The sequence below is a fragment of the Haliaeetus leucocephalus genome, unplaced genomic scaffold (assembly GCF_000737465.1).
Source record: "Haliaeetus leucocephalus isolate CR32 unplaced genomic scaffold, Haliaeetus_leucocephalus-4.0 Scaffold164, whole genome shotgun sequence".
In the NCBI taxonomy this organism is placed as follows: domain Eukaryota; kingdom Metazoa; phylum Chordata; class Aves; order Accipitriformes; family Accipitridae; genus Haliaeetus; species Haliaeetus leucocephalus.
The window spans coordinates 1770245-1789103 of NW_010972600.1; the positions used below are offsets into that span (position 1 = coordinate 1770245).

General features: G+C 54.8%; 2 protein-coding genes across 2 annotated transcripts; both read left to right on the forward strand.

Annotated features, from left to right (window-relative positions):
* Positions 1-305: 305 nt before the first annotated feature.
* On the forward strand, positions 306-12607 carry CERS1 (ceramide synthase 1). The gene is made up of 7 exons (XM_010563242.1): positions 306-527; positions 8573-8732; positions 9298-9478; positions 9821-9982; positions 10899-11046; positions 11655-11803; positions 12305-12607. The coding sequence occupies exons 1-7, from the start codon at positions 306-308 to the stop codon at positions 12345-12347; spliced, it is 1065 nt and encodes a 354-aa protein (XP_010561544.1). The 3' UTR covers positions 12348-12607.
* Positions 12608-14561: 1954 nt separating this feature from the next.
* GDF1 (growth differentiation factor 1) lies at positions 14562-16705 on the forward strand. The gene is made up of 2 exons (XM_010563243.1): positions 14562-14787; positions 15870-16705. Exons 1-2 carry the CDS (start codon positions 14562-14564, stop codon positions 16703-16705), a joined length of 1062 nt encoding a protein of 353 aa, XP_010561545.1.
* Positions 16706-18859: the final 2154 nt, after the last annotated feature.

An 18859-nucleotide genomic window follows, 5' to 3' on the forward strand; every position in this document is an offset into this window, starting at 1 on the left:
CCCCTCCGCGCTGATTAGCAGGCCCTTAATGAGCCACCGCTCCCCTGCGGGCACGCTGCCCTCCCCTCCGGCGGGGCCGAACCGGCTTCTCCAGCCGCCGATCGCACCCATCAGCCCGGCAGCGGGGGGTCGAGCGGAGCCCCTAAGGGGCCGGCCCGTTGTTTCGGGGGCGGCTCTTAGGGCCCCGTATCGGCGGGGAGGGGAGTCCCGTCCCCCGTCCCGCCCCGCCGGGGAGCCTGCGCGGAGCCGGCGGGCAGCGGCCGGGCCATGGGCGGGCGGAGCTGAACACCGGCGGCGGGATCGCCATGCCGGCTCCCGAACCTATGCCCGGTTACGGGCAACTGCTGAAACGAGGTTACGGGAGTTTGACGGAAGCGATAAAGGCTTGCGGAGACTGCGGTTGGGAACTATCGCGACAGACCTGGACCGAAAACGCCTACCTGGGTTGGGGAGAGGTGTTGCTCTGCGGACTCTGCGCCCTCGGATGGACCGTGCTGCGCCGCGCCGCCGCCCGCAGGCTCTTTGGGGTCAGTCCCTACCGCCGGGGAGGGACGGGGACCGGGGGGGGACACACACACGTACCCCCCGGGGACGCCCGTGGTACGGGAGGGCTCCTCTCCTCCACCCCGGGGACGGGTTGGATGGGGAAAGCCCGTTCTCCTTTCCCCCGGGGCCGCATCCTGGAGGAGCGAGCATCCCGCTGCACCGGGAGAGCTCTCTCCCCTTTCCCCAGTCCCCTTAGCTGCACCCCGGGAGGGTCTGGGGGTTTATTTCTTCCGTGGGGGGAGAAGAGGACGGCATTTCTGCGTGTCATCCGTGGTTTGCATGAAAAATGTCCTTCCCCGCTCTCCCTCCCCGGCGCGGCGGTGGAGAGGATGGCGCGGGGATAACTGCTGTACTGCAGTGCTGGGCTGACCTTCTCCCGAGCGTGGGGAATGCAGGGATGCGAGCATCCAACCCTCACGGCCTCCCAACGGGTTTGCTGGCCGGGTTGTCCCCTCCTCGCTAATACAGTACTTTAAGGGATAGGATGAGCAGGACATCCCCGGGAGCGAAGAGCAGCTCTGCTTAATATCTCTCTGTGAAAAGCGTACGTAATGAAATAAGACCTCCCCTCTCCTTCTGATGGCTCAGTCCCAGCAGAGGCGATTTTTTTTCCACGCCGCTTTCCTAGAGAGATGCTGTGCGCTTTGCTCTGCAATTACCCTGGCCTTGATGGGACTGGAAAGGCAGGAGCGACGGAGATGTCGTGTTTTGGGTCGGGGATAGATAGCCCTCGGCTCTCAGGGATGCAGAGACAACCCTTCTCTCACCTACCCCTGAGTATGGTGGCATGAGGCCTTGAGTAGCTGCAGGAGCGTGTGTGGTTCTTTGCAGCTGGGTGGGACAGGCCTTGTTTCCTGGGTGAACCGCTTTTTGGAGGCTGCTTCACAGATTGAAGACAGCTGCCTTGCATCCCATAATTAGGCTATCGGGAGTCACTGCTGTCCCCTCTCTACCCTATCTGCTGCTGAGCCTGCCTTTAAAGTGGCTCTTCCTTTGCTGCTCAGAGCTGGCTTTGCTTATCCAGTAATGCGAGGTGGATCTTGACCTTGTACAAGGTTCCAGTCTAAGTCCTCTGGAGTCATTTGAAGCTGCTAAAGTGGCATGTAGGCAAGGTAACATGCTGGCTTTTTGTGTAGGACTGAATTTCTCCTTGTTAGCTGCACTGCTGCCTGCCTGTGGCTACCGATGGGCAGCGTACAGCACCTGGTGACGCTGGGAGTGGGTTGAACAGAGGTAGCCTTAGGTCTATTATAACAAATTGGAGGTAATTTCTTTTGTGCTCCAGTTTCTCATTGTGTAAGGCTCACCTTTACAGAGGGAGCGGTGATCAGAGCGTGAAAAAAGCTCTTAGGGCTGTGGAGTCTGCTCAGTGCCCTCGGAGGATGCTTGGCAGCTCCTACGAGTGCCGAGGTATTGTTCCTTTCGGAGAAATGGGTCACACTCGTAATTGCAGAAGAGCGAGGGGGGTTGATCGGAGCCGGTTCTTGTGGCTACATCTGCATGTGTTATAGTGATGAGATGCTGAGCGAAATTGTGATAGCATCAGTTTCTCCCAGCAGATAGGTGGAAGGGTAGCAGTAGGGAGAGACACAACTCTGTCCATATATGTATTTTAAAAGGATCTGAAGCTTTTCTCTGTTTATTCTGCTGGAGTTGCTATGGGGAAAGATGGAGGTTGTGGCTTTCCTCTAAAACCTCTGGTAGTATTTAGGAAATCAGTTTGTCCTGCATGGCCCCTGTACGGGCAGCAGTGGAGCCAGGGTCGTTCAGGAGGAAAGTCAGGGAGAAAAAAGACCTCCTGTTTAACCCTGGGAGGAAACTTCTCCCATGGTCAGGACTTTGCTTCCCCGTGCAGACTCAGAGAGTATCCTTACTCATTTTGAATCTCTTCAGGTTCCCTGCAAGAACTGAAACACTCACAGTTATAAAAAATGAATCCACTCAGTGTCTGGAGAACGCTACCTTCCTGCGTGTTGTTCATAAATAATAAATCTTGCCACTTGGATTGTGATTCTCTGCATCTGAAGAGGAAGCGACTCTTACCACAAGGCCTTGAAGCTTGGAGTGTAAAGTGCACCTTACTTAGCTCTGGCTGTGACCGCTCCTCTGAGAAATGAGTGCGTTAAAGCCATATACCTCTTCCTGTGCTATCTGCATGGCCCTGTTTTTGTCATTGGGATCGAGAGAAGAGAAGGTAGGATCCTCGCTCTCTTTGAGGACTGCAGCAGCATTTAGCCTGCAACATCTTTGTCACAGAAGGTCTCACAGTTGGGTTGAAAAAGTGGTAAAGGTTGTTCCTGTGATGGGGGGGTTGGTTAGGATTTGAAAGTGTGGACTTTCACCTGTTAAAACAGCTAGGCTAGTGCCTGTGCATAGATGTGGTTTTTCCATCATCCTTAGGGCAAAGATAATTTTTGGCCTGTTGCTGCTCCTTCACAGAATCCTTATTTGGTGCAAATTCGGAAAGGAGTTTTTTTGGTGTAGGAAGGATCCCAGTTAGCTGAGCAAATGTGGATTACTAGGTAGGGAAAGACCCTCCAAAGCCAGCTATACTGGGGGCACAGGCATCTCTGCAAAGGGCAGAGGGAGGTATCCTTCCTCTCTGGGGTCTGCCCTGAGAGCTTCTGCTCTTTGTCCCCTTGACTTCTGAGTGCACAAACGTGAATGATACCCAGCCCATGTCTGATTGTACGAGCTTGCTGGAGCTGCAGACTGCCTTCAGAAATGAAGACCAAGCTGGTTCTAGGCAAGTGTTCCCATCCCTGGAAGCCTCCTTGGTGCGTGTGCCCCTGTCCTCCTGCCACAGTTAGTGTCTGAGCTCCACTGGTCTCTGAAAGCCACCGTCCTTGGTGTGTCCCCTGCGTGGAGAGCGGCTGCAGCCAGGCTCTGTGGAGTTTGATTAAAAAGCAGCAACCTGAGCATCTCTGCATTAGTGAAACATCCTGGAGGGCAGCTGAGCCCAGCAGTGCCGAGGCCAAGCACTGTTGGAATAGGACCAGGCAGCTCCACTTGGGAAAGGCTTGGTGAAATGCCTGGAGCTCCGCAAGCCTGTGCTAGCAGGTCTCCTTTCCCAAGCAGGTCTTGAGCCGTGCAGTGAACTTGAACAGATAAAACTAAGAGCACACCTGGATTCATGCACAAAGATGATCCAGAATAGCTGTGGCAAGCCTAGGCAGACACTTGCGGCCCTAAACTACCCTGAGCCTTTGCTGCTGGGAATTCAAGTCCCCAAAGTCAGCTAAGTGTAAGTCTGTCAGTGAGCAAAATCCATTCTGTATGAAAGCTGCCTCTGAATCTGGTGATGTTCGTCAGGTATCACCTCTGTCCTTAACGGCTGTCTGCCTTTTCTCTGCAGTGGGTAAATGTTTTCCATTTTTGGCCCAGACACTAGTCAGCTTGCTCTCTTAGTGGTGTCAAAATTTGTAGGACATCGCAGTGTCCTCTGCAAGGAAAAGCGTTGTGTAAATTGAAAAATGTGCTCTGGAAAGCAGCGTTTCTAGGTGAGTGATACAGTATAGCCCCAGGAAGGATATGGAAGCTGGAAAGCAAGGGTCCCTATTATCCCTTTCAGTGGTTTTTGCAACTTTTCTCCACCCTACGGTATTGTCAAGACTTGTTTTTCCGAGCCCCAGCACTGGGCTTGTGACTTGAAGCTGGGGGGGAATTATCACTGTCCCAAAAACTGGCCACCCAAGACAATCTCTGCTGAGAGCAGAGGACACCGACCGAGCCCAGGGGTGGGAGAAGGCTCTGCTGCACCGCCGTTTCCTCGGCTCGTCCCGCTGTGCTCTGCCCGCCAGTTTGAAGCAAAAACCCTGGAAACTCAAGGGGAGAAAGCCACAACAATGGGTCTTTTCTTCACCCCAGGAATGAAGCTGCGCTGTTGCGCCTCGGAGCGGGGGCTGCTCTCCCTGTGCCGCTGTGTCAGCAGTCAGGCATGAGGAGGTTATTCAGCCCCCGCAGCACCCTGTGGGCAGCTGTGTCTTGTCTTCAAAGAGTGTCTTCTATTGCTTTTCTCTCTTAGGGGCAAATTTTACTGCTTGCAGAGGAACCAAGGAAGAAATAACGTCTGTTGGTTTGTTGCTATTGTCATAGCGCCTTTTTTTCCTACATGTTTATCTGGAAAGCGTCGTTCAGAGCCTCATGAAGCTGCCCAGTGTCTTAGCTGCTGTGCGGGCAGGGAAACTGAGGCACCGAGCAGCTCGCTGCCTGGTGTAGGGACGGAGCAATGAGAGCCGGATCTCTTCATGCTGTGCTCAGTTCGTTCCCCTTTCTTAGTGGGGTGACAGCCACTGCACTTGGGTCCACAGGCTCCAGGAGACTCATTTCTTTGGGTTCAGAGAACCGGCTCTTCCCTTCTGCAGGCTCTGTGCTCCATCCCTGATGTGTCAGCGGGTCCGGGAGCAGCGTCCAGGCTGGGTACGGAGGGGACGTAGTCCCTTGGGGTGGAAAGGCACCGTCACAGCCCTGAGGAGGCACGCACCGTGCTGCGGGGAGCTGTGCCACCGCCGCGGAAGGGGCAGTAGCTGTCGGTTGTGGCCAGGTTTTGAATTGGAGCTCTGCTTGCTCATCATTATCATCTGCATTGAGTAAAAGCTGATGTAAAGCTGCCAGTTCCCTGGGCTGAGGATGCTTCGTGCCAGCCATTCCTTTGTGTCCCTCTGGGGAACTCGTTGTGCCCAGAAGCCAGACGCGGCATGGCTGGGATTTGGCCGGGCCCTTGTCTCTAGGCTGGGGAGGTGGCAGAGGCGGTGGGGGCGGTCGGGGGGATACAATTCCTCTGTAACAAGCCTCGATTCATAACCCATCACTGCAAGCCTGCCGGGTTGCTGGAAGGACTCGTGTCCTGCTGCTTTAGCCGGTTGTAGATTTAAGGGAACTGGCTGCTTTCCTCTAGTGCCGGAGGCTGTAAAAAGGGAGAGAGCATGTGTTTGCTTTTTGCTGTGAGTATTTTTTTGACACTTCAGCGGAGCTGTGGGCAGTGACGGTTTCCATTCGGTTTCTCTTTCCAGCTCCAAACCGCTCTCGCAGCGCGCTCTCACCCACGGCTTTGCTTCTTCCCCCGGCCCCCGAGGTCGTGCCGAGAGGGTGCTGCGGGGGAACAGTCCCCAGTTAATTTTACAAGTGAATCAGAAGATGCCTGTGAAGGTTTGCGTGGGGGTAATGGAGGAGGAGGAGGAGGAGGGAGGAAGAGCCAGTTGCCCTTTAAGCGAAGCCCCATTACATCACTTGCCAAGAGCCTTGGGCTCTTTCAGCCGGAGCCAGATCTGCTGTTCCCGCCGCAGCACCCGTCACCCGTAGCAACAGGCATCTCTGCACCGTTGCCGTGGGAACGGCAGCCGGGTGATGGGAGGACATCCCACCACCTTGTCCATCTCCCACCCCCAGGGAGAGGGCAGATGCACCTCCTGCGTGGTGCGGGGCTGGTCTGTGCATCTCCTGGGCTTGCGCTTCCCCGTGCAAGCGGTCCAGGTTTTGGTGGGACCCCCCGCCAAGGGATGTTAATTTGTCCCCCCCCAGCCCCCTGCGTGATGCTGGTTCTCTTCTGATCCTTCCCTGTGTCTGCTCCAGAGCCAGCTCCCATTTCTGTAGTGCTCAGGGTACAGTCTGAGATGCCCCGTGGCTATTTAAGGGAGAAGGAGGGCTCTCTCCAGGACTTGTCATTAACCAGATACGCAGCGAGGGCTAAAACCTCCCTGAGCATTAGCCCCCACAAGCTGGAGTGGGGTAGCCCTTCCCTGGATTTTGCTTTTGCTCCAGACTGGGAGCTGCTGCCATGCCTGCAGTGGACTGTTCATCAGGCTCACAGTGGCAATTTGCTGCACTGCTACCATCTCTGCCGAGGGTCCGAGTGTCCACAAAATGCAGGTCGTCTCAGTAGTACGTGCCTGCCCCTCGTGTGATGGTCCTTGTCATCAGCTCTGCCTGCCTGGGGTAAAAAAGCGGTGTCGTTTCCCCTTTGCAGGTAGGGAACCGAGGCGCAGGGAAGAAGCAAATGATTTGGCTGGTGATCGGCAGCAAGGCTGCGACAGGGATTTGAGGCTGAGCTCAGCATCCTAAATTCAGCCCCAGCTTGCTGTCGTGGTAGCATGGTGAGCTGTTCCCCATATCTGAGCTGCTTCTGTGCTCCACTCTATGGAGACACAAATAATTCATGCTTTCTGGGCTCAGGACTTTGTCTCTGCATTATTTATTCACCCTTCAAGCTTCCTCCTCTTTTTCCTACCGTGGCTCCTGTTGGAAGAAGCCTTGGCAGCAGCGTGTTCCTGGTCTCAATGAGGACGGCCATGCTCTGAATGTGAGATGCGTAGCGGGAGGCCGGAGCTGTGCCTCTCTAGCTGGGGGGGATACGGACAACTTGGCAGACGTTTGTGGGGCTGGTGCTTCCAGGTCTGACCAGCGCTGGGAAATTCGGACCTTAGAACAAAGCACTTTTGGGCTGGAACAATGCTTGGAGCGGAGTCCTTTGAAAATCTGATGCAGAGAGGGGCTAAAAGCCAGACCAGCCACCGCCTGGGGACAGCTGGGGCCTTAATATAGCCTTTGAGCATCGGGGAGCCGAGCGCCGGCTGCAGAAAGTGCTGACCTGGGGCAGGGTACGGTTACTTTGCAGGCATTTTGTTTTCATCTCGAGTTTATCTGGTCTCTCCCTGGGGAGCTGTCAGCTGGGGGGGGGGCTTTGGGTGTTATCTGTGTTTTAGCCAGCAATGATTCCCTCTGGACCTTGAGCAACACTCCCCTGCATTGACTGCTCCCCTGCAGCCATGGCTGGGGGCTGCGGAGGTCGGCTGGGCTGATACGGCTCTGTCACGCTTGTGATGAGAAGCAGAAACGGTGCCTGGCGTTGCTCAGCTGCCACAGAGGGAAAAAAAATCCATGCCCGGAGCCCTGGCTGAGCTAAGGGCACGCTCAGCGTGCAGCATCGCTCACTCTCCACCGCACCGTCTGAGACGAAGGGCTGCTCCATTTTACTCCTGAGCAGCTGAGGCTGTTTAATGCTGGGGCTTTGCTTTTCCTATGATTTCCAAGTTGTCCCTACCTTCAGTGGCCCAGCTCTCACTGTCACAGAACACGAGTGTTGGGAGAGCTGGGCAGTGCTCGTCATCCTTGGGAGCGTGGGGAACTTGGGGTGAGAAAGTTTCGTTCTGATGAGTGTGAGCAGCCTGCAGAACTGCTCGTCCTCCCTTCCCTCGCTTTGGCCATATTTGGGGAGGCTTTGCCTCCTGTTTCTGAGTCCTGACAGGTGGGAGGGCTGCTGCAAACCACAGCGGGGGAAAAACCAGCAGCTTTTCAGTGCTGGTCAGCTGAAAAAGCTGCTGGGAATGTGGGTGAGCATGGGAAGGTGTGAGAGAGCAAGAGGAGCCGGTGCCCCAGCCTTTACTGACTCATTACCTGCAAATCTGGCCCCCTCCAACACTGGTTCCCCGTGCAGGGGAGTCTTGTGCCATGCTGGTTGGGTACAGCAGCGGCTGCGTGTTTAGGAGCCTTTGCTTCCTCAGCTGAAACGCTCTTTTCCGGGAGTTGGCAGCGCTGCAAGCTCCGTATGCACAGGATAGTATTGTTACAGCTTCCTCTTCTGGGTTTCCTAGTGCAGCTAGGACTTGATTTTTATTTTATTAGTTATTGACTCTGTTCTGCAAAAGCCAGCTGTGGTCAGCCCTGCTCCTGGAGGGAGGGTGATGGAGTGGTGCCCAGACTGTGGGACGCATGCCGTAGGCTTCTGCCTTTTCCACGAGGCTTTGCTTTCACAGCTTTCCAGTGTGGCCAAAGCTGAGTGGAAGGATCTCTAGCCTCATGTTTTTCCCTGCTTCAGGCTCTCTCTAGAGCCTCTTTGACCTCCTTATTTGTGCTGTAAAGAAGGCCAGAAAAAATGGGGTTTGTGACCCTGGTTTTGCCCCGTCTGGTAGTGGCAGTGCACGCATCATGCAGCGCTCGGTTCTCTTGGAGATTTGGTGAACTCTGCCCTGGGCTCCCCAGGACCTTTCTTTTTGCCCTGTGTGATGATCCTTCTCCCCTTTCCTTGCAGCCCTTCGGGGAGTGGTGCAACTTGCAGCCGAAAGATGCTGCCAAGATGCCTGAGAGTGCCTGGAAGCTGCTTTTCTACACGTTATCCTGGTCATATGGCATCTACCTGCTCTTCTTCACTGACTACCCCTTCTTCTATGACCCACCATCCGTCTTTTACGGTACAGTAAGAACCAGGGGGAAGTGGGTATGGATTAGGATATCCAGATTCGCAGGATGCCTGGGTTGAACAAGGGAACGGGAGTTGGGGTGAGCAAAAGAGAAGACTGAACCTCTAAATTGCCTTTTCTGTGATGCTGTGGGTACAGAAAGGGCACAACAGGCTGTCTCTGTTCATTTTGCTACAGAGAGAGTCACCTAGTGGCTATTGCAGAGAGCAGGGGCTGGGATGTGTCAGCTTTGGAGGGGAATGGGATTGAGTAGTTCAAGTAGGAGAGAAGTAAATCAAGGTTTCTCCCTTAGGTCTGGGAGAGGGACTGGGTCTAATGCCAAAGGCAGAGTTTGGGAGCCAGGATAGCTGGGCTCCCTTCCAGCCTTTGCCTCCTTTGCATCTGTGATGACCTCCTGAAAGGGAGCTGGAGCACCTGAGCACAGCAAAGTGCTGGGGCTGCTTGGGGCAGCTCTGCTGCTTGCTCCCCACTGTTTGCGCTCCCGTCTCTCTGCTGTTGATGGAAGCTCTGCGCTCGCGGCTCTGCGTTCACCCGGGTGTCTTTTGTCCCACCCCAGACTGGAAGAAAGGCATGGATGTGCCCACGGACATCGCCATCGCCTACCTGTTGCAGTGCAGCTTCTACGGACACTCCATCTATGCCACCGCCTACATGGACACATGGCGCAAAGACTCCATTGTCATGCTTCTCCACCATGTGGTCACGCTGACCCTCATAGCCTTCTCCTACGCTTTCAGGTGAGGTCCCTGGCTCTGACACTGTCCCTCTGCAACACGTCCCGGGCCAGCCTTGGGCAGCTACGCAGCAAAAGCCGCAGCCTTTCTGTGCTCACGTGCATCTCACGGGCATGTAGCAGGAGGACTCTTGCTGGGTTGGTGTGGATTCTCCCCTGCCTCTATGCTATTGCAGCAATCCCAGTGCTTATGAGCCATTGCCCAGTGCCAGACCCACCCTGCTACCAGGTCTGGTTGTCTGGATTATTCAGGGAATCTGTCTGCTCCCAGTGTGATGGACCATGGGTGTTGGGTGCTAACATCAACCCCCACACGTCTCCCTCCCTGCTCCCCTTTGTCCTACAGGTACCACAACGTGGGCATCCTCGTGCTCTTCCTGCACGACGTCAATGACGTGCAGCTGGAATTCACCAAGCTCAACGTCTACTTCAAGCACCGGGGGGGAGTCTATCATCGCCTCAACGACATCATCTCCAACATTGGCTGCCTCACCTTCAGCGTCAGCTGGTGAGTTTGCCTGATCCCACTTCCATCTGTCCTTGCCAGCTTTTGCAATCCCCCTGGTGCCTCGGGGTACAGCCGGCTGGGTTTGTGTGCATGGGAACCAGCCCTTTCAAAAACTATTTGGGAAGAGGTTCCCGCAGAGCCTGACCCCATGCTGGGCTTGGAATCCTTCTGTAGTCACTGTGCCGTCTGTCACCACAGAAGTGCCTGTGAAATCTCACTTGCAGCATGACAAATGACCCCAGGGGAGGAGGACCTGTTTCCATTTTCCCACTCGCTTGGTTTTAGCAGTAAGAAGCACTTTTGCAAGAAGAAAACAGGACTTAGGGCTGTCCCAGATTCCAGCTTTGCTGTTCCTCTCAGGGCAAGGCTGGAGGAAAACAAAGATGAAGAATAGAGATGGGTAACTCGCAGGTTGTCGCTCCTCACTTGTTCCTTTCTTTCCTTCCACCCTCTCCGCAGGCTGCTCTGAAAAGCAGCGGTGGCAACAAGAGCTCTCAATTTGAGGGAAGGGTTTTTAGTGATAAACTAGGGGTGCACGGGACTAAGAAAACCTTCCAGTTATATTTCCCTCCTGTCTCCCATCCAGTTGAGGTAATCTGCAGCGTAGACCTGCTTCTCTACCCTGAGAAAGCCCTTTCTCTGCCCTGCCGCTGGTGCCAAGCCTTTTCTACCCATAGGAATTGTATTTTCTCCCTTCAATAGCTGCCCTTTCACGGGGTCTGTGTGAAGTCCTGTCTAGAGCCAGACCTGTAAACCCAAGCCAGATGCCAAGAGCAGGGACTGCCGGGTGCAAGGGGAGCTGGTGAGGGCTGCCTGCAGGCAGGGGGTTGTGCTGGGGGAAGCTGCGCTGGGTCTCGTGTCTCTCCTGGGATCCCTGTGGGCCGATAAACCCACCCTGCTCCCTCTGCCCTGGCAGGTTCTGGTTCCGTCTCTACTGGTTTCCCCTCAAGGTGCTCTACGCCACTTGCTACTCCAGCCTCCAGTTGGTCCCTAATATCCCCTTCTACTTCTTCTTCAATGCTCTGCTCCTTGTCCTCACTCTGATGAACATCTACTGGTTTCTGGTGAGTAGGGGGAGCTCAGCAACCCCTACGCTAGCTTCTCCCTCCTCTGCTGCTCCTGCATGGCGCTGGCTCCCTGCTTGTCTTGGGGGCAGCTGGGGGGGACTGCAGGGATGGAGGAGGATTCGGAGGACTCGGGGGATGGCTTGGAGGGGAGGAGGGAAACCTCTGTCAGTGCCCGGGGCGGGGGGGGGGCTGCTCTGCACTGGAATTCAGACCGTCTCGCACCCCAGGGGTCTGTGGAGAGGGAGCGATAACAGCAATTGGGGCAGGCTGGAACTTGATGTGGGTGTAAATGCTCTGGCATCCCCTGAAGCTTTGGGAAGGGGGTGAAAAGGGTGGACGTGGAGGGCTCATGTCAGCAGGCTCAACCCTGGGCAGGGCAGGGTAACATCTGAGTTTATCATCCTGTGGGGATGAAGTCAGTTATGAGTAGTTGCAGGTCATTGACCACGTCCCAGGGCTTTGGTCATCCCGGAGAGATCTGCCCTGCCTTTCTTGGGGTCGAGGACAGCAGAGAAAGCTCCCACTTAGCAAATGGGGGTGAGTAGGTTAGGCGGAACGGCTCTAAGCCTTGGAGCTTGTGGCTGATGGTGTTTCTCACCCCACAGTACATCATCCTGTTTGTGGCCAAGGTGCTGATGGGGCAGATGCAAGAGGTGAATGATGTGCGTGAGTATGACGTGGAGGACGGCAAGAAAACCACAACGGCCAAGAAGAAAGAGGCTGGACTGCGGCTGCCCAATGCTCTGAAAGAAGGGTATGTGGGCAGGGGGGGATGACACATGTACAGTATCTGTGGACTAGGGGAGGGGGTGCTGGCAGAGCTCCCAGGGCACTGGAGCCATTGTCAAAGGGTTCACCACTGGGCTGGAAGATGGAAGAGCAGGATGCCTTGACACAGAATATAAAGCATTGCTGCAGGTATTGGGAAGGACTTTGTATCTCCATGCCTAGGCATTGTGGTGTGTCCCTCCATCTTTCTGTCCCGTGAATCCTCACCCACCCCTTCCCCTGCTCACTCTGTAGGACTGGCTCTTTGCTTGAGGCTGTTCTTTCTGAGCAGCATCTGCACTTCATGTGGTGAACACCAAGTCTGGCAAGGTGCTGGATCCCACAGAGCAGGTCTGGCTGACTGGGGACAAATTGTCTGCGCGAGCCTGTCAAGACAGGTCTGACCTCAGCAGTGATCTGTGAAAGTAAGGGAGGGAGAGTCAGTGTGGAGACCAAGGCTCACTGTCTGCTGTGTTCTTTTTCACAGGATGCACCTGAAGAATGGACTTGTAAAAGACAAGCGGTTATAAGGGAAGCGTGGCTGCTGCAGCCTGGGCAGCCTGGCTGGATCTGGGGACTGACCCGGGACCCTACACTCAAACCCAGCAAATGAAAGGCACAAGGAGAACTTCATCCCTGATACCCCTTCCTCCCCTGCCTGGAGCTGGGGAATAGATGCCACTGACAGGATCAGGCCCCTCCTGGGGCTTGCCTGTGACCAGGCTTCACCTGATGCTGATGTGCTTTCTGCAGCCAGTCCGTGCTGGTTCAGTTGAGAGGCTGGTGGCTTTGCTGGTCCAGGTAGGATTTGGAGCTGGCTTTAGGTCCCCTGGTGTTTCTTCTGTCACTCCATCCCTCGGCTACTCTCAGTCCCTTTGTGATTTCCCCTGTCTTTACCGTTGGACCCTCTCACCGACCCTTCCTCAGGCCCTTGAAGGGTCCTCGGACCCAGCATCAAACCGGGGTGGGAAACATCCTCTCTTCCATTGGCATCGCCGTCCCAGGCGAGGGGAGCCCAAAGCCAGCTCTTCTCTAGCTGCCAAGCAGGGACTAGAGAGGTGATGCAGTGCACCTCTGAGCCTTCCTCCTCAGGAGGAATCACTAATATGGAGCTGCCCACAGATAGCTGGAGGCACAGCACGGTTCCTATGTGCAGGTCTGCCTGGAAACCCAGCCCTGGAGCATTATTCCAGCCTCTTGTCCTGCAGGATGAGGGCCAGGCAATTTAAATTGCTTAAAAAGCCTATGTAAGTCTTACAACTGCTTAAAAAGCCAGTCCCAGACCTGCAGGGTCCCTTGCTGAGGGATCTCTAGACTCTCACCCAGCAATGTCTGCTTGCTCAAGTAAAGAACAAATAGTATCTGCTCCCCGTGTTGGTTTTCCAGGCAGCACCAACCCTAAGCCTTGCAGCTCTTCTCTCGCAGGGCCAGGACCCACAGCTCCTGGGTCCTCCCTGGGACGTGGAGCTCTGTCCCAGCTGGGAACAACAGGCAGTGGAGGTGGGGGATTCAGGGCATTAATTCCAGGCATCAGAGGGTGGTTAATTGTTTGGTTTGGTGGTTTGTTTGTTTTTTTTTTTCCCCTTGTTTGGTCTGTCATATTGATTCAACTCCAGGCTCCTTGTGAGAGCCCCAGGGAAAGTTCCTTGGTAAACAGAAAGCAAAACGTGACTTGGGCTGATGGAAACTGTCCCAAGCTGGGGTAGGATCTGTCACCTTCTCACTTGTCATCACCTAGCAGGGTTTCAGAGGGGTGCATCTCAGTGCTTTAGTTCCTTGGCTTTCAAGCGGGATTTGCAGGAAGAAGGAAATGAAGGGAACTGATATCCCAGGCCTCTTTCTGCTCGGTCATAGGAAAGTTGGGGCAGCGATGGTGCCGAGTTGGGGTAATGGCAGTACCTAGTCAGCACGTGTGGGGGTAAACTGAATTTTATAGTACCAACTTGCCCAGGCTTCAACATTTAGCTGGGTAACCCGTTGGCCAGTATTGTGTGCGTGTAACGTCGGATATGCTGCCTGCAGTTTTGCTGTGATGGCTAGAAAGGGGCTGTGCAAAGGGGGAGACCATGGAGTTCCCTCTGCCTGGCTGGGGCAGGGACCCTGTGCTGGGGGTGCGTGCTGATGTCTTTTTCGTGCTGGCCCTGGGGCTGCGTGTCTTGTGGGCAGGGTGGTGTGTGCGACAGGGAGCTGAGTGAAGATTTGGGGTGCTGGAAGTTGATGGCCTTAAAGAGAGAGGTGTTGGATGCTGTGATTGGGGAGGGAAAAAAAGCAGATTTGGGAGGAGGGAGCAAGAGGAGATCCTGGTCAGTGCCGCCTCCTGGATCTGGGCGGGATGTCCACAGTGGATGGGAGCAGCGCTGGACTTGCCAGCAGCTTTGTGTGGGGAAGAACAGCCTCTTCCCTGCCACCAAGGACTGTGGTTGGACCTTGATGGTGTGGAGATGTGGGAGAAATTGTAGGAGCTCTGAGAGAGGAGAGCAGCTGCCCTCCTGCCATGCAGCCTCAAAGGGTTAACAGGTCCTGGGAAGCCTGGAGGGACCATTCACACCCTCTGCCCAATCCTGGGAATCCCTCTGGGCTAATTGAGCACTAACTAGATCAAAGGCTCCAATCAGGCAATCAACACCCCCTGGCCCCTGTCTTCAGGTCCCCAGCCCAGGCTGCTCTTTGTCTGCAGGAAGGAGAGCAGAGCAATGCAGCTTCTCCCCAGCTTTAAAGCCAGCCTCGCCTGGGCTCTCCTTAGCATGGTTCTGGGGATGGAGTTAAGTTTGCAGGAAAGTTTACTCTTAAAATCCTTGGGTTTGAGCGCCAAGCCCAGCCCAAAAACCCCCGTTCCTGTGCCGTCTGTGCTCTGGCGGATCTTCCAGAAGAGAAAGACGCTGCCTTCTACAAACAAGGACCTGGTGGATGCCTGTAGGGTGGAGGAATTTAATGTCCCTGGGAACATCATCCGTGTCTTCGCTGACCAAGGTACAGAAACGCCGTGGTTTGGGTCCTGTCTTTTGGAAGCCCCTCTGATCTCTGGGCTGGGAGGCTTTGCTCCAGTCCTTCCTTTTCTGTCTCTTGGGTGTAGGTAGGAGAGGCTGGGGGAAGACAGGGCAGTGCCCAGAATTGGTCTCCGGGAGAAATCACTGCTGTGTAAACGCTTGTCCCTTTGGATGTTGTAGATAATTATTTACGGTTTAGAAATGAGTCAGTAGACAAGGTAGCCGGTGAGGGTGTGGAGCTGTGTAAGGCTCTGTCCTGGAGTCACCTAACAGTCTGGAGATGCCGGTTTGATCCTGTGTGACTGGCTTGACCCTTTGGGCTCCCGGCAGTGGAGGTGACTCCTCACCTGGGCAGTGGTAACGTGGCTCCTCCATCCGCTGGGGCTGTGGGTGCAGCGAGTGAGACCAGCACCCAGCTTGGGGCAGCGATGGGATGCTCGGCCATTTGGCTGTGTGTGTCCCCCCCTCCTCCTTATTGTCCTCATGCCTCTGGCTGACCATGCGGCACATCTGGCTGCTTCAGCCTGTGGCCTCTCTGAGCCGTTCTCAGTTACTTGGGAACTGTTTGGTCAGTGTCCTCTAGGTCTTGAGACACCACGGAGCTCGCTTCTCTTGTGTTTCCAGGTTTCCAATGGAAACCTCGGGCTGGCTAAAATGGGCAGCTTACCAGTTCCTAAAGTCTGCTGCTATTTGCCTTCATTTCCCCTCCATCCCAAACAGCCAGTGCCCACAACAACCCCCCCTGTCCTGGGGGGGGAGATATTTATAGCTGGGGAAAAATAATGCACCAAGATGTTAAATAGAGGAGATGCTGGAATGGCTGTAGTGTCCCAGTGCCGCAGGCTGGAGCCCGGGCTAGCATTTGTGCCATTGGGCTGATAGCCCTTACTGCAGCTTTGTCATCTTGATCCAACGACTGCAGGCGTGCTTGGCTGCCTGCCTCTGTCAGCCCCATCTTCCTCTTGCCATGCAGCCAGGAGCTTAAGTCGGAGCGCTGGGAGGCTGAATCCCGCTCAGCGTAACAGGGTTCAACGACCACCACCTCTATTTCTCCTTCTTTGTCAGGCCACTTCATTCATAACGGGCAGCCCCAGAGGTTGCTGTGTCTGCAGAAGCGTCTGTACTTTAACCTCTCCGTGCTGGAGGAGGGCGAGCGCTTGACCATGGCTCGGCTCGAGATCAAATTCAGTCACAACTCCTACCACACCTCCAGCCAGGGGCAGGTTTTTGAGCTGAGGCTCTACCAAACCTCCCAGATGTCTCTACGGGGGATGGCCTCCCACGAGAACGGCCGAAAGCTGCTGGTGGAGCAGTCCTTCGCCCAGCTGCACAAGTCTCTCCTCTTCAACCTGAGCGGGGTGGCGAAGGACTGGAGAACGCGCAGCAGGAATCTGGGCTTGATCCTGGAGATCGCGGTGAGCGGCGGCGATGGTGCATCAGCCCCGGCGAGTGGGGGGCCGCAGAACCTCTGCACCAGCATCGACTCCTTCCTGGACACCTCTCTCCTGGTGGTGACCCTCAGCCAGCAGCAGTGCAAGGCTTCCAGGAGGAGGAGAAGCGCTCACTACACCCCCGTCACTCCGAGCAACCTCTGCAAGCCCCGGCGGCTTTACATCAGCTTCAGCGACGTTGGTTGGGAGAACTGGATCATTGCCCCGCAGGGCTACATGGCTAATTACTGCCTGGGCGAATGTCCCTTTCCCCTGACGGCGGAGCTGAACAGCACCAACCACGCCATCCTCCAAACCATGGTGCACTCGCTGGACCCGGAGGGGACCCCCCAGCCCTGCTGCGTCCCCGTCAGGCTGTCCCCGATCTCCATCCTCTACTACGATAACAACGACAACGTGGTGCTGAGGCACTATGAGGACATGGTGGTGGACGAGTGCGGCTGCAGATAGCGGAGCGGCTGGGGGAGCGTGTGCCGTGGGGTCCCGTCTGAAATGTTGAATGATTGATGGAATAAATCCAAGCGTGTTAAATCCCCTCTGTGCTGGTGTTCAGGGAGTTTCCCGGTGGTGCGTGGAGTGTCGGAGCCCACCCTGGGCTGCCCTTCTCCAGGGTGGAGGTCTGGCACGAAGGGATGGTTACTGGAGTTGTGATTTAGTAATAGCTGGGTGCTCAGCCCTCCAAGCAGCTGTCTGCTGCAGCCAGCAGACTATTCACGGGATTATGATCCAGTCTGATGCTGGTTGTCTCTTCCATTCTCCACGGGCGATGGCAGCACCAGGTTGTGAATCCCAGACCCCTCTCGTGCTTGGCCAAGCTGCTGCTGGTGCCAGCGAGGCACCCGCTCAGGAGAGCAGCAGTGGGGCTTGTGCTTTTTAGGCTTTTTGGCTAAATGCTGCAGCTTTCTCTGTGCAAAAAAAAATGATTTTTTAAATTTTTTTTTTTTTTTTTTTTTTTTTTTTTTTTTTGTGAAATGATGCTGGTGGTTCCCTGCTGCTTGGGTGCAGGATTTAGGCTGCAGCGCGGCCGTGCTGGGAGGAGGTGACGCGGTGGCTCCGGTCCTGCTGCAGGAAGAGGTATGGTGTCACGGCACAAGCCGCATCGCTGCGGCTCTGTGTGACTGAATCCTTTCCCACGGGGGAGGCAGAGCCTGGAGGTGCGCGGGTTTCTCTTTCGCTGTAGGAACTCAGGCCTGAGCTATTTTTTTTATTGTGTGGTTGGTGATGGGGTGGTTTGGGGTGGGGGTGTAGGTGACTCAGAGGTGCTGGGTGGCCAAATGCAGCCCCCTGGGAGCTGCAGACCGAGGGGCAGGTTGCTGCGTGACAGATGTTTTTTGGCTGATGAAAAAAGGGTAAAGCAGGGGGATGTGGTGCAGTGGAGTCGGTGGCATCTTGTTCCCTCCCAGTCCGCTTGTGAGTCAGTAGTTAGTTTATTTACTTCATTTGCAAATTGATGAGACCAGGGCGCTGTGTGTGAATGTCCCTGCTCACTGGCCTGAACCACGGCTGGAGCCAGATGGCAGCCGAGCATCAGGCAACGGCGGCTCGGCACAGCGCAGCAGTGTTACAGCCCCGATACATCAGGCACATTCACATGGTTGTGCATTTTAGGGTTTGGTTGTTTGTGGTTGTTTTTTTTTGTTTGTTTGTTTGTTTTGTGGGCTGTGGTATCCAGCCCATTGCAATAGTGTGACTGTGCTCTTACTGATAAGGCCACTAATGAGCTAGCAGAGCAGTGCTGTGCAGCAGGGACCCAGCTTTGCACCACCTTGTCTGAGCAACAGTGATCACTGATGGAGGAGTTGCTTTTCTTCCACCTTCCAGCATGTGGGCTGTGAACTCTGATTGCAGCTAGAGGTTTAAAGCTGTTCCCTGTGTTGTGCTGGCCTGTGTTAAACAGCCAACACAGCTGCATGTGGGGCCCTGGGCTGAGGTTTAGCACCAGCCCTTCCAGGTGAGGCTTTCCTGACACAGCTGCAGCTTTGCTTCTTTTTTTTTTTCCTGAAAAGGAATCTGAGTTAGACTTGAATCTTTTGTCATCTTTTTTTAAAAATGTGAACCTGACACCATAGCATAGATTACTTTTGTTTGTTTTTGTACTGATGTTGTATTGTCAAGGTCTGATGAAGTATTACCAAGCTAAGCTGGGCCTTCTCCCTCCAGGGAAGCACTGAAGGTTTAACCACTGTTGGGTTTGCAGAGGAAATGTCTTCCCATCCCCTGTGACAGTGTTTTTGCTAACACCCTTGAACTGTGTAGCTGATGACCAGGACTGGAGTAGCTCAAGTACTTTAGTTGTGTAGTGTACTAATGTTTTCAGGTCCAAATGTGTTTCTTGACAGTGCCATGGACTAGCAGAGAGCTCCAGGGCAGGTCAGCCCTGCTTTACTCCAGCAGCTGAACAAGAGCTATGCTGAAACCCATTTCAAGCACTCAAATGTTTTAAGGGCTTAGAGTAGGACTGACTTAACTAAAGCAAGCAGGAGCCATTTCTTTCAAATTTAAGATGAGCAGGATTAAGAAAACCCTTAAGTATTAGGTTTTGTTGTGCCTGTGCTGTGGCAGATTAAGGGCTCAGCTCATTTAACATCCAGTGAGTCAGTCTCA